Source organism: Trematosphaeria pertusa (assembly GCF_010094035.1).
Source record: "Trematosphaeria pertusa strain CBS 122368 unplaced genomic scaffold BU26scaffold_2, whole genome shotgun sequence".
In the NCBI taxonomy this organism is placed as follows: Eukaryota; Fungi; Ascomycota; class Dothideomycetes; order Pleosporales; family Trematosphaeriaceae; genus Trematosphaeria; species Trematosphaeria pertusa.
Genome location: NW_022987213.1, coordinates 966,584 through 979,460, shown reverse-complemented (window position 1 = coordinate 979,460; position 12,877 = coordinate 966,584). Strand labels below are relative to the sequence as shown.

Below are 12,877 nucleotides of genomic sequence, written 5' to 3'. Positions count from 1 at the left end.
GACTCTATAAGTACTAGCTAATACGCTATTAGCTTATTATCTTTTTTAAGCTAATTAAGTAACTTAATAATATAAGTTAGTAATAAATTAAGATACTATAACGTACTTTACTATCGAACTAGTTACTCTATCGAATAACCTACAATTTCTTAGCAAGAAAAATTAACAGAACTTTACGAGTTTTTCTTAAATAACTAAGCGAAACGTTAATACTTCTCTATAGAAATTTATATATATATTCTTTATAGTATATTATACCTTATACTAAAGTTATACTAAGATATATTACGTAATTAAAAAGCTATATATATTTAACTAAATTTTAGAAAAAATCTAGTTTTCTTCTAGTAAGTACTATTATATTACTATAATAATCTATAAAACTTATAGTATATAGTATTTATAACTTAATAAAGATTTCTAGAAAGCTTTTATAGAGCTAGCTCTTCTAGGTATAGCGTAATAAGAGATAGAAGTTAGAAAAATATCTTCTTTAGAGTTTTCTCTTCTAACTATATATATATATATATAGTTAATCTAGCTATATAAACTTATTATTATATAAATTATAGTAGACTTTAACTATATAAAGCTTATAACCTAATAATATAGTAGCTTTAAGTAGTTATTTAAAAATAAAGTCTTTTTAGTAGTATAGTATAGAAAGAGAGAAATATACTAAAACTATCTTAAAATTCTTACTTCTAAATATATAGAAGGCTTATAGTATATATAATCTTATAATATATAACTTTATATAGCTAGATTATTTATATATATCTATAGTTAGAGAAGAAAACTATAAAAGAATATTTTTAAACTTCTATCTCTTATTACGCTATATCTAGAAGAGCTAGCTATATAGAACTTTTCTAGAAACCTTTATTTAGTTATAGATACTATATACTATAAGTTTTATAGATTATTATAGAGATATAATAGTACCTATTAGAAGAAACCTAGGTTTTTTCTTAAAAGTTAGTTAAATACGTATAGCTTTTTAATTACGTAATCTATCTTAGTGCAACTTTAATATAAGGTGTAATATACTATAAAAAATATATATATAAATCTTTATAGAAAAGTATTAAGGTTTTGCTTAGTTATTTAAGAAAAACGGGTTAATTTTTGTTAATTTTCGTTGCTAAGAAATCGTAGAGCTTTCGATAATATAGAGCTTTTAATAATAAAGTACGTTATAGCTACTCTAATAATATTATTTTTAATTATAGTATATAGTTTATCTTCTAGTTCTAGATATAGCTTTCTACTTACTTAGAAGTTATTTTTAAATACTTATTCTTATTCTATTTAGAGATAGATAAGTAAATAGAGTAAGTTAATAGCTTTATTAAAGTATATTTCTAGGTCTTTATAAACTTCTACTAGAATAATTAGGTATAGTAGCTACTACTTATAGAATTTATAATAAATAATATTATATCTAAGACTATAGAAGTATCTCTATTCTTTATAAATTATAGCTTCTATCTAAGATTAGAAGTTAAGCTAGTATAGCTAGTACTACTAAAACTATCTACTATAAAAAATATAAGTTCTTTAAAGCTAATAATATAGCTAATTAGTTTAGCTATATTCTATTCTAACTAAAAGTACTAGCTACTTAGTCTATTACTTAGTATAAATACTATATAAATAAGAAACGTAAAGATATACTATAATTTATAATAGAAGATCTTATCTATATTAATACGTAGAATATAAAGATAAATAGACTAATAAAAAAAAAGATAATAAGCTTATAGAGCTATATAAGATATTAAAGGTTAATAATTAATTATACGTATTAGAACTTCTACTATATATATAAATTTTTCTAGTATTTTATAACTTGCTACTTTACTCTTAGCATGCTTTTATAGGTCTTCTAGGTTAATAGATAATTAATAAAATAGAGTTATACTATCTTTATAAAAGAATTCTTAAAAGAAAGAATAGTATAGAAGAACTTACTAAGAAGTAGAAGTTTAATATAATACTAGACTACTATAATAAGTAACTAGAACTATAGTATCTTATTAAATAAAAGAACTATACTATAATATAGTAACTAGCGTTAGATCTAAAAGACTAGAATAACGTATTACTAAGATTTTATATCTACTATCTAAGTAAGCTAGGTCTACTATAATAGATAAAGAAGCTATAAATACTAGTTAGTCTAAATATTTTATTATTTTATAGACTATCTAAAACGTATAGCTTTCTAGAAGAGAGATACTATTATAGTACTAACCTGCCTACTTAGCTATATAATCTTAGTTATCTTAGTATCTTAGTATAGTAGATATCTTCTCTACGCCTTTATATCTTTATAGTTTAATATTATATAACTTATTATATATTTTAAATTTTTATTTCTTATTTATACTATAATAAATATCTTCTTTAGAGTTTTCTTTTCTAACTATATATATATATATATATAGTTAATCTAGCTCTATAAACTTATTATTTTATAAATTATAGTAGGCTTTAACTATATAGAGCTTATTAACTAATAATATACTAGCTTTAAGTAGTTATTTAAAAGTAAACTTTTTTTAGTAGTATAGTATAGAAAGAGAGAAATATACTAAAACTATCTTAAAATTATTACTTCTAAATATATAGAAGACTTATAGTATATATAATCTTATAGTATATAACTTTATATAGCTAGATTATTATAGTAGATTAGAAAGCTAGAAAATAAATCTATTATTAAGAAAACTTTACTTAAGAGCTTATCTATATATAGATAGATATATAATTATATATATAACTAGAAGGTTATATAATTATCTTAAAATTATCTTAATACTCTATTATCTAATTAAGAGCCTTTATAATATACTCTCTAGCTCTTAGAGCTACTATAAGAAGAGCTATAAATTAATTATAAGAAGATAAGAAATATAGAAAAGCTAGTATAAGTACTAAGCTTATATAAAATAAAGAGAATAGAAAAATCTATTACTATAACGCTTTATAAGAGCGTAGAACGTAGATAAGTTATACGTATACGTAGCTATAAAAGAAAAAGAAAAGCGTATAAATAAGAGAAAGCTAGACGCTAGATATTATAATACTTTATAAGAGCGTACTTAGATAGCTAGTTATAGAGACACGTAGCTATAGAGGTAAAGAAAAGAGAGTAGTATAGCTAAACGTATAATGCTTTATAAGAGTATACTAGAGTTACTATTTTCTAAGATACGTAGCTATATAGAGCTTATACTTTAATAGATCTAAGATACTAGATATCTCTATTATAACTATCTAAGATTCTCTTATACTCTAGATTAGCGCGTAGAGCCTTATATTAATCGCCTTATAATTATTTAAGAATTCTTACTACTTCTTCTACTAAAGGTAGATTATAAAGCTTTTTTATTAATTATCTCTAGATTACGTATTATAATTAAGCGTAGTTAACTAGCTTCTAGTAGTATTCTATACTCTATTAATATAGATAGCTATAATTACTCTAATTATAATTACTCTATTCTATAAGCGTAGCGTATATTAGATAGCTTTTCTTACTCTAAATAAGCTATAAGAACTAGCGCGCGTAAGCGTTAAGAGTAAGTATTATAGTAGTATTATAATTATAGAATAAGTAATAAGATTAGCTAGCTAGAATAGAGAAAATAGTAGGCTAAGTCTAAAGTTATAGAATAAGAGGTTACGTATAAAGTTATAGAAATAATTAGAGTTATATAATATAGATTAGAAGAATTAAAAGAATTAGAACTAGATCTAGAGATTAGGCTCTAATCTAAGAAATCTATAGAAGCTAGATCTTAGTACCTAATCTAGCTAAAGAGTATATATATATAACTAGAAGAAGCTTACTTTTTATAGCTTCTTATAGTTATTACTTTACTTATTAAATTACTACTATAACTTATAATTTATAGTATTATTACGTCTACCTCTTTATTACTAAAGATTCTAGCCTAAAGTATACCTCTTACTCTCTCTTATAAAAGTAAGCTCTAGTCTTAGTTAAGAGAATAGCTTATAATAAGTAGTACTAGGTTAAGTAAAAGAGTTAAGCTTATGTTAAGCCTACTTAGAATAGAACTTAATAGTAGAGCGTAGAAAATTCTTAATTAGAAGCGTGCTCTTAATCTTTTTAAGATTAATAAGTCTAGTGTTAGCGTAAGCGTAGGTTTATTTAAGTATCTAAGTATATAGCTTATAGCTTACTTCTATTTATAGGTAATAAGTAACCTCTTAGTAGATATTACGTACCTGCTTCTTCTAGTTATTATCGCTTAGGTAAAGATTCTTCTTAAGCTTCTCTATAAGAGTATAGAGTAACTAATCGCTTACTTATAGCGTTATAAGCTCTAGCCTTTATAGATTAATAGTTACGTATACCTAGTTCTAGATTACCTAGAGTTTTATAGCAAGCTAGATATATATAGAGAATCTAATTTAATATATACGTAGCGTCTCTATATTAGTATTAAGCGTAAGAGCTTTAGAAGCTTTACCTATAGACTAAGATACTATAGTAGAATTAATCTAGGTTTATATACCTTATACTTACGCGTAATATTTAAGCTAGGCGTACTATAGTAGAAATATATTTTAATTAAGAAGATAGATACTTATTAGAAGCGTAGTATTTAACGTTGTAAGCTCTATAGCTATAGAGAGAAAGAAAGAAAAAAAGGTAATAAGAAATAGAGAATAGACTACTACTATAATTAAGGCTCTATAGCTATTATATTACGTAGAGCTTTACTACTACTAGGCTTATAACTATAGTAAATTAGAAAGCTAGAAAATAGATCTATTATTAAGAAAACTCTACTTAAGAGCTTGTCTATATATAGACAGGCACGTAATTACGCACGTAACTAGAGAGTTATATAATCGTCTTAGAATCGTCTTAATACTTTATTACCTAATTAAGAGTCTCTACGATAATTATTTATATATATCTATAGTTAGAGAAGAAAACTCTAAAGAAGATTTTTTTAAACTTCTATCTCTTATTACGCTATATCTAGAAGAGCTAGCGCTATAGAAGTTTTCTAGAAACCTTTATTAAGTTATAGATACTATATACTATAAGTTTTATATATTATTATAGAGATATAATAGTACTTATAAGAAGTAAACTAGGTTTTTTCTTAAAAGTTAGTTAAATACGTATAGCTTTTTAATTACGTAATCTATCTTAGTGTAACTTTACTATAAGGTGTAATATACTATAAAGAATATATATATAAATCTTTATAGAAAAATATTAAGGTTTTACTTAGTTATTTAAGAAAAACGAGTTAATTTTCGTTAATTTTCGTTAATTTTCGTTGCTAAGAGAAAGTAACCAGCTTGCTTGTATAACTAGCTTGCTTGTAAAGTACGTTATAACTATAACTTATTATCTTATTACCTCTAACGTACTTTACTACTAAATGCCCCACACCACCGAACGCCTCACGATTTCTTGGCAAGGAAAATTAACGAAAATTAACCTGTTTTTCTTAAATAACTAAGCGAAACCTTAATATTTTTCTATAAAAATTTATATATATATTCTTTATAGTATATTACACCTTATACTAAAGTTACACTAAGATATATTACGTAATTAAAAAGCTATACGTATTTAACTAACTTTTAAGAAAAAATCTAGTTTACTTCTAGTTAGTAGTATTATATATCTATAATAATATATAAAACTTATAGTATATAGTATCTATAACTTAATAAAGAGTTCTAGAAAACTTCTATAGCGCTAGCTCTTCTAGGTATAGCGTAATAAGAGATAGAAGTTAGAAAAAGTCTTTCTAGAATTTTATTCTCTAATTATATATATATATTAATAATCTAGCTATATAAAGTTATATATTATAAGATTATATATACTATAAGCCTTCTATGTATTTAGAAGTAATAATTTTAAAATAGTTTTAGTATCTTTCTATCTTTCTATACTATACTACTAAAAAGACTTTACTTTTAAATAACTACTTAAAGCTACTATATTATTAGTTAATAAGCTCTATATAGTTAAAACAAACTATAATATATAAAATAATAAGTTTATAAAGCTAGATTAACTATATATATATATAGTTAGAAGAAGAAAGCTTTAAGAAGAAATTTTTCTAACTTCTATCTCTTATTACGCTATACTTAGAAGAGCTAGCGCTATAGAAGTTTTCTAGAACTCTTTATTAAGTTATATACACTATATACTATAAGTCTTATAGATTATTATAGAGATATAATAGTACTAACTAGAAGTAAACTAGATTTTTCTTAAAAGTTACTTAAATATGTATAGCTTTTTAATTACGTAATATATCTTAGTACAACTTTAATCTAAGGTGTAATATACTATAAAGAATATATATATAAATTTTTATAGAAAAATATTAAGGTTTCGCTTAGTTATTTAAGAAAAACGGGTTGATTTTCGTTGATTTTCCTTGCCAAGAAATCGTGGGGCGTTCGGTGGTGTGGGGCGTTCGGTGGTGAAGTACGTTATCTCTTTATTACTAAATAATTCTAAGTTTAAAGCATACCTCTTGCCTTCTCTTACGAAAGTAAGCCTCGGTTCGAGTTATAAGAATAGCTTGTAACAAAGAGTTTATTAAAGGTCTACTTTAGAAAACGTAGAAGAATAAGAGCTATAATACTAAGAAGAAGAAGGCTATTAAGAGTATTAGCAAGTAGAAAGAGAACTAAATCTAAGACCTCTTAGATCTAGAGAGAAGGTAGAGCAACAACGGCAGACAACTTAGGTAGCAATATACTGTCAACTTATGCCTATACACCATGTGCAAAGACTCTATATGTGAGACACTACGGATCTGCGTCGAAGATCCCGGGAGGAGGCGTGGTCTTGCTGCAAGGCTGCCATGCCGTCCTTGAGCGTGGCAACTTCGTCCTGGGCGGAGGCGAGATGCGTGCTGAGGTCTGCGATCTGAGTATCTTTCTCGCTGTCCGAGATGGTGGGGGGTTGCTTCTCGGTGGTGGGAGTCGGTATGGGAATGGGGACCTGGATTCGGGACCAGTCGAAGCTCGCCATGGACTCGTGCACCATGCTCGTAACCGCGGGACGCATGTTCTCCATGACCGCGGTGGCGAACGTCTCGGGGTTGAGGGGCGGCTGAGAAGGCGCAGTCGCCGGTGCGGAGTGCGAGTTGGCGAGGTCGGAAACGGAGCGCTCCAGGTCTGTCATCTTCCCGTCCATGTCAGAGAACTTCTTGTGAACAGATCCAAACTGCGTCTTGATGCTGGTCTCAAGCGTTGCCATTGGTGCTGCGAGCTCCTCGATGTGGAGAAGTCGGCGCCGGAATTCCGACATCTTCTCCAGCTGTTCGAGACCCGGCCGGTGTCTCCTCAGGAGCTTTTCGACGGCCTCCACGTCTGCTGCGACCGAGGCGAGAGAAGGGCCGGTTCCGGCCTATTCCAGCTCATCAGGCCAAGCCATCATCTCCCGGGAGCGGTCCTCATTCCCATTCATGGGGGATGGCCGTTCAAGCTCATAGAAGCGCGCGCGGACGGCACTAACCCCCTGCGAAAGGGCGGTCAACTGCTCGTCGACGAGAGTTACGAGGCGCCGGAGTTTGTCGTCGAGCATGCTTTGGCCTGTCTTCATCTCCAATAGTGACTGGTTCTGGTTGACCAGGCTCTGCAGGACGACGCGCTTGAATTCAAGAAGATCTTGGTAGCTTGCAGGACTCGCGAGAGCGTTGGTGACGTTCGGGTCGCAGGACTGGATCGCATCTTGGATGCCGCGGAGTTGGGATATCATTTGGTTGTTGCTTTCGTTCAATTGTTTATTGTTTTCGTTGGAGGTGTCCACAATCGCCTTCAGCAATGTCTCCTTGAGGAAGGAGGTTATGTTGACGACGAACTCTGCGAGGTTGGAAGACTGATCCTTAAACCTCGGTTAGTGAGCGTCTTGTAGCATAGGGAAGGCACATACTGGACTAGAAGACCTTTGTCTTTCTCGGTACATGACTTTTTTGGCGTGTCTGGAACTACTTGGACCTGGGAAATTGGGTTGGAGAGATGCGGATTGCCGGGGTGACATAGAACGCTCTTCCGCAGCTATACTTAGACTCGCGCGGCCTGCATTGCTGGGAGCCTGTGAATTGGGCTTTGAAGTGGTCTTTCGAGGCCTTCCACGACCTCTTTTACCTAGGACATGATCGGCCCTGCTTTCCGTGGCCTCAGCATCGCCATGAAGAAAGGTCGCTAAAGATTGGTGCGGATAGGGAAACAATGGAAGTATGTGCAGGGAGGACAATACGCCGCGATCAACAAAGATATAAAACTCAGTAGAAAGAACGATCGATAAAGATACAGAGTTAGTAGAAAGAAAGAAAGAGCAGGAGACAAAAGGTGAGACGTAAGCTAACAGTGTCGGCCCCCCACAACGACACGACTCCAGAAATAACGCGACGACAGGTGGCGTCGAACTGAATCATAACAACACTATTTCCTAAAAACCAAACCCCCCAAGGACCCACCCATAGCATCTTCCGAAACCCAAGGCTGAGCCTCCAAACCTTCAACACGTTTCCTAAACAAAGAAAACGGAGCACATGAGCTATGGCATCTTCCGAACCTAAGCCAGGAACCTCCACAGCGCGCGGCCGCCTTCATTAACGCAAGGACGAGCGGCGTCGGCGTCGGCGTCGACCTAGAGATGGAAACGTCCTCAAAAAGAAACGAACAGTCGACCTGGGCCTCCTCCGGAATAAAGGGGGTGAGCCCTGGTGATGGTATCATGGCGATGGCTGACATGAAAAAGATTGGCAGCGGTTACAGGCTGCTCGCTGCTGCCCCGATCAGGACTGATATTCGTACTCTTTTGTTGGCGAGGCGGGAAAGTGGGTTGAGCTGAGGGGTTTCGCGTGTGCGAAGACAAAGAAAGTAAGACAGGGGTAAGTCAAGCGGCTGCTGGAAGGATGAATGAGAACATTAAGGCGAGGCAGCGATGCGCCACCAATTTTCACATGTGAACTGATGCTAAAGGACAATTTGTAATTTGAAACGTATCCCTTTACCGTATCAACGATGCTCAATCAAGTCCTTGCAGACTTGTTCGTGCATACTGTCCACTCTGCCTTCCCATGAGCCACTTGTCAATCTTCGTCAACCCATGTCACCTCCACATACTCCTCCTGGTGCAATTCCATCCGCTCCTCTAGGGGCAACGCATTGAATTTGGGATCCAAGGTGACATGATTCCACCCGCCGGTCCACCCCTGCCTCGCCCATTGTACCTTGTCCTCCCACGATGGCTCTGAGAACCACCACAGCATGCTTTCACCGCTATATCGAAACAGAGCGTACATGTCTATCGGCGACCACGAGTTCACCACCTCATCGGAGTCCCAGAATGGATGTCCTGGCGGGGGTAGGTGGTCAAAGAAGTATACTGTGGCACTGTACGCACGCTTGACAGTACACAGCGGACAAGTCGGGACGGCGGAAGAAACGGCAGGAGCGGTCACATTCGGCGGCGGCGGGTAGATGTTGTCAGGCAGCTTGTAGTAGGGAGTGATGGAAGCCCTAGCAAAGCCAACCAAGGCCTCGCTGAGGCCGCAGAAGCAGTCTCCACTGTGGCGGGGAACGTGAGGGAGCTTGGCCGTTGCATTCCTGAATAGTTCTGAGTGTTGGATGGGAAGCTTCTCGTAGGACACGACTTCCCATGGCCTTTTCTTAACCGTTTTCACAACCACTGGTCCTGCTTTGGCGATCTCGAAGCCGTCTTGGTATATAGCCCGGATCTCTTCCATCTCCTTAGGCCCGATGCCGTACCGGCGCTGCATGGCGGCCTTGTCAGGGTGCCAGCACTTATTTATCGTCTTGTAGTGTTTCTCAACGATGCCCAAAGGATATGTGAGGTTCCTGTAACGTTGCGGAATGCCGAAGAGTGGCGCCAGGTACGGATGATGGTGGAAGGTCGGCTCGCAAGAAGGGGGATACCGAGCTTGGCTGCGTGAGCTCCTGTACGACGGTAGAGGGTGAGAATCAGCTTACCGAGGTATAATGGGGGCGGGGCATCCATGTAGAGACGGACGTTGTTGGTCACCTGCCAGCCCCAAGCACAGAGCAGGACAAGGATAGTCAGTAGTCCGATAGCATACCGCCTGCGACTACCGACGAGATTCCAATTCAGACCGCCGCCATTTGCTGCAGGCGGAGGCGGAGGCGGAGGCGGAGGAACTGGACCAGACCAAGAGCGCGAGCGAGGGCGAGCTGTCCCCGGAGCTGCGCCCGCGACCTGCTGGGAGGTGCGGGAGCGGCCATCGTGCGGAGTGGAAAGAAGCCCAGGAGGTGGCGGACGAGACCGAGAGCGCGAGCGCACGCGCGCTGTTGTCGGGGCCATGCTTGCGGCCTGCTGGGAAGTATAATGAGGCTCACGAAGCGGAGGCGGAAGAGGTTGACGAGAGCGAGAGCGAGAGGCAGAGCGCGATGGTGTCGCGGTCTGCTGGGAGGTGCAATGGTGGCCATCGTGTGACGGCGGGGGGCTTTAACACCCCCAAAAGCGGGATCGCATGGCAGAATGCGAAGCGAAGCGGCGTGCTTTGGACTTTGTCTGTGACAGAGGCTGAAGACTAGAGGTCGGCGGCGTGCAGGTCCTGGGGAGAAGAACAAAGCGCGACGGCCGGGGGATGCCTAACAGGCCGGCCCCTGCTGGGAAACAAAGCGGGAGGGCAGTACGCAAAGCAAAAGCGCTGTGCTTTGGTCGTTGTCTGCGACAGAAGCCGAAGACTAGCGGTCGGCGGCGTGCTGTAGTCGTTGTCTGCTGAAGACGAGAGGCTGGTGGCTGGCAACGTGCGAGAGAAGAACAAAGCGCAGACGGCGCACAGGCCTCGCCCAGACTAATGCCAAGCCGCCAAGCCGCACCGCAGGAAAGACAAAGCCGACCTCACGACCTCACGACCTCACCGTGCGACCAGAACATCCGGCCACTGAATCACCATCCCCATCACGCGGCTGCTGAGGATCCACGAGCGGATATCGCCTTGCACTGCATTTCGTAGAATGGCCTGCGGACCATCCCGGCCGCGATGGCGGTCGCTCCCCATTTCGTATAGTCTCAGCGCCTCACTCATGGCTTTCTCACCTGGCGAAGGCGACCTCACTGTCTCCCTCAGGAAGCGAAAGCGACGCGCCCATGTGCTCACCATCTACGTGGCTGAGCAGCTCAGAGCTCCCGACAGACGCCTTCCACTGCCTTTGCGCTGAGCATGTCGCGTAGTCGTGAGTCCCAGGCTCGGTATATCCTCTCCTACCATGGCGCATCTCATTTTGCCTAACCCTCTCCGCATCCATTTCCGCCTTCTAGTTTTTTCCTACATCGATAAGATTTCCTCTCAATCAGATCTTCCGCCTTTTCCCGAATCCATCAGACCATGGCCTCCACTGATGATGCCTCTCCATTCGGACCCCCTCCACCCTATACCCCTTATGTACCTCCCGCACCCACTTGGTCTCAACAACTCCAGGTGCAATGGCACGAACTGCCTCCGCTCCAGAAGATCCTCTGCGTGCTCGGAATAGGTCTCATCGGCCCTCTCCTCGGCCTCCTGCTCTCCCTCCCATGGATGCTGTTCCGTGGCCCTTCAACGCCGCTCACTCCGATCGCTCCCTCCATGCGCTTCATCCATATCTACCCCGAAGCGCAGGTCCATCTCGCCACCCGAGAGCATTTCCTGATCCGCACAGTCGCTCAGCTTGCCGCCAATGAGCAGGTCATCAACGGCAGCAAACTGCTCAAGCAGAACATCCACGAAGCGCGCATCGCCTACGACGACCTTGTATCCGTCTCGACCGTCTTCTCCATCCACAACAACGTAGAGGCCGCCACGACGATCGCCAGGATCGAAGACAGCTGGTTCTTCACAGGAGGCAAGGTGTGCTACTACCTCACATCCACACTTGCCGAGTCCGAGCTCGTCCACGACAAGTATCGCGTCCTTTCCCACAATCTCTCCGTCCTGTCGCACAGCATCCGCTTCGAAATGCGCCGTCTGGGGCAATGGAAAGCGCGGAGATTCTTCGGCCTTGCCCGCTCCACCTGGGCTGGGATGACGCGCGAACAACAGCAGCGCACGACTGAATATTTCACCGAGCTGACCCTTCTCTACACCGATGTGGCCCACATCGACTCGTATGCCACAGCATATGGTCGGGATCTGTTTGCGGATACGATGGGCGATGCGAGGGCGCTTTTGCGGTACTACGAATGCGGATCCGAGGGAGAGGAGCTAGAGCGGAGGCTGGGTGCCATTCCGGAGTATGCGAAAAGCCCGAATGCAGTGGCGAAGGAGGGACTGCGGTACGGAAGCGCGGATACTGTGCGGGTGGTTGGAGCACGGGTTCAGGCGTTGAGGTTGGCGTAGGAGGGGAGAGTTACCGTCATAGTCATTCCTTTGGTGCTGTCGGTGCTATTTCCTTGTAGTTTGGTCGCTCCTTTGAGCTCGTAGTCGTGTAGATTGATACCAGTCTTTCCCTTGGGTTCTCTGCGCTCCGATTGGTCAGCTCCGTCTATCAACCCGGATATCCCCAAGGTCAACTATGAAATAGCTCGGCCGACTTTTGTCACATCGTGTCCTGGAGCGCTCTCTGTAGCGCCTTTCGAAGTTTATGCTTCTGTCATGCTGCTTTCGTGAAGTGGTGTTGGTGTTGCCAATGATGGGTGGGGATCGCGCGAGAATCACGAAATCAGCTGACAGCGCCCCAAGCGCATCGCAACTTCGGACGATAATTATTTCAGCCAATGAGGGCAGGCTGCAGCGTTCTAGCCACTGCGCAGGTGTGGCTGGTGCGGACGCTCATTAGCCACCGACGAGCCAGGAAAATCAATCGCCACTCGCGTCACAAT

At 39.4% G+C, this 12,877-nt stretch overlaps 3 protein-coding genes across 3 annotated transcripts; 1 reads left to right on the top strand and 2 right to left on the bottom strand.

The window, feature by feature from the left end:
* Nucleotides 1–6,817: 6,817 nt before the first annotated feature.
* BU26DRAFT_582813 (uncharacterized protein) lies at nucleotides 6,818–8,068 on the bottom strand (the record flags this gene model as incomplete). The annotated part of the gene is made up of 3 exons (XM_033834543.1): nucleotides 6,818–7,435; nucleotides 7,544–7,912; nucleotides 7,961–8,068. The coding sequence occupies 3 exons, from the start codon at nucleotides 8,066–8,068 to the stop codon at nucleotides 6,818–6,820; spliced, it is 1,095 nt and encodes a 364-aa protein (XP_033689331.1).
* Nucleotides 8,069–8,986: 918 nt separating this feature from the next.
* Nucleotides 8,987–10,813, bottom strand: BU26DRAFT_600063 (uncharacterized protein). The gene is made up of 2 exons (XM_033835146.1): nucleotides 10,027–10,813; nucleotides 8,987–9,976 (listed from the first exon to the last, which is right to left on the bottom strand). Exons 1-2 carry the CDS (start codon nucleotides 10,373–10,375, stop codon nucleotides 9,126–9,128), a joined length of 1,200 nt encoding a protein of 399 aa, XP_033689330.1. The 5' UTR covers nucleotides 10,376–10,813; the 3' UTR covers nucleotides 8,987–9,125.
* A 128-nt stretch (nucleotides 10,814–10,941) lies between these two features.
* On the top strand, nucleotides 10,942–12,585 carry BU26DRAFT_514261 (uncharacterized protein). Its single transcript, XM_033827793.1, has one exon. The coding sequence runs from the start codon at nucleotides 11,406–11,408 to the stop codon at nucleotides 12,393–12,395; it is 990 nt and encodes a 329-aa protein (XP_033689329.1). The 5' UTR covers nucleotides 10,942–11,405; the 3' UTR covers nucleotides 12,396–12,585.
* Nucleotides 12,586–12,877: the final 292 nt, after the last annotated feature.

Coding starts and splice junctions, on each gene's coding strand:
- BU26DRAFT_600063 (XM_033835146.1), bottom strand. CDS start 10,375: ATGGCCCCGACAACAGCGCGCGTGCGCTCGCGCTCTCGGTCTCGTCCG. Junction 9,977..10,026: donor CCCGCCCCCATTATACCTCG/GTAAGCTGATTC, acceptor CACGCAGCCAAG/CTCGGTATCCCCCTTCTTGC.
- BU26DRAFT_514261 (XM_033827793.1), top strand. CDS start 11,406: ATGGCCTCCACTGATGATGCCTCTCCATTCGGACCCCCTCCACCCTAT.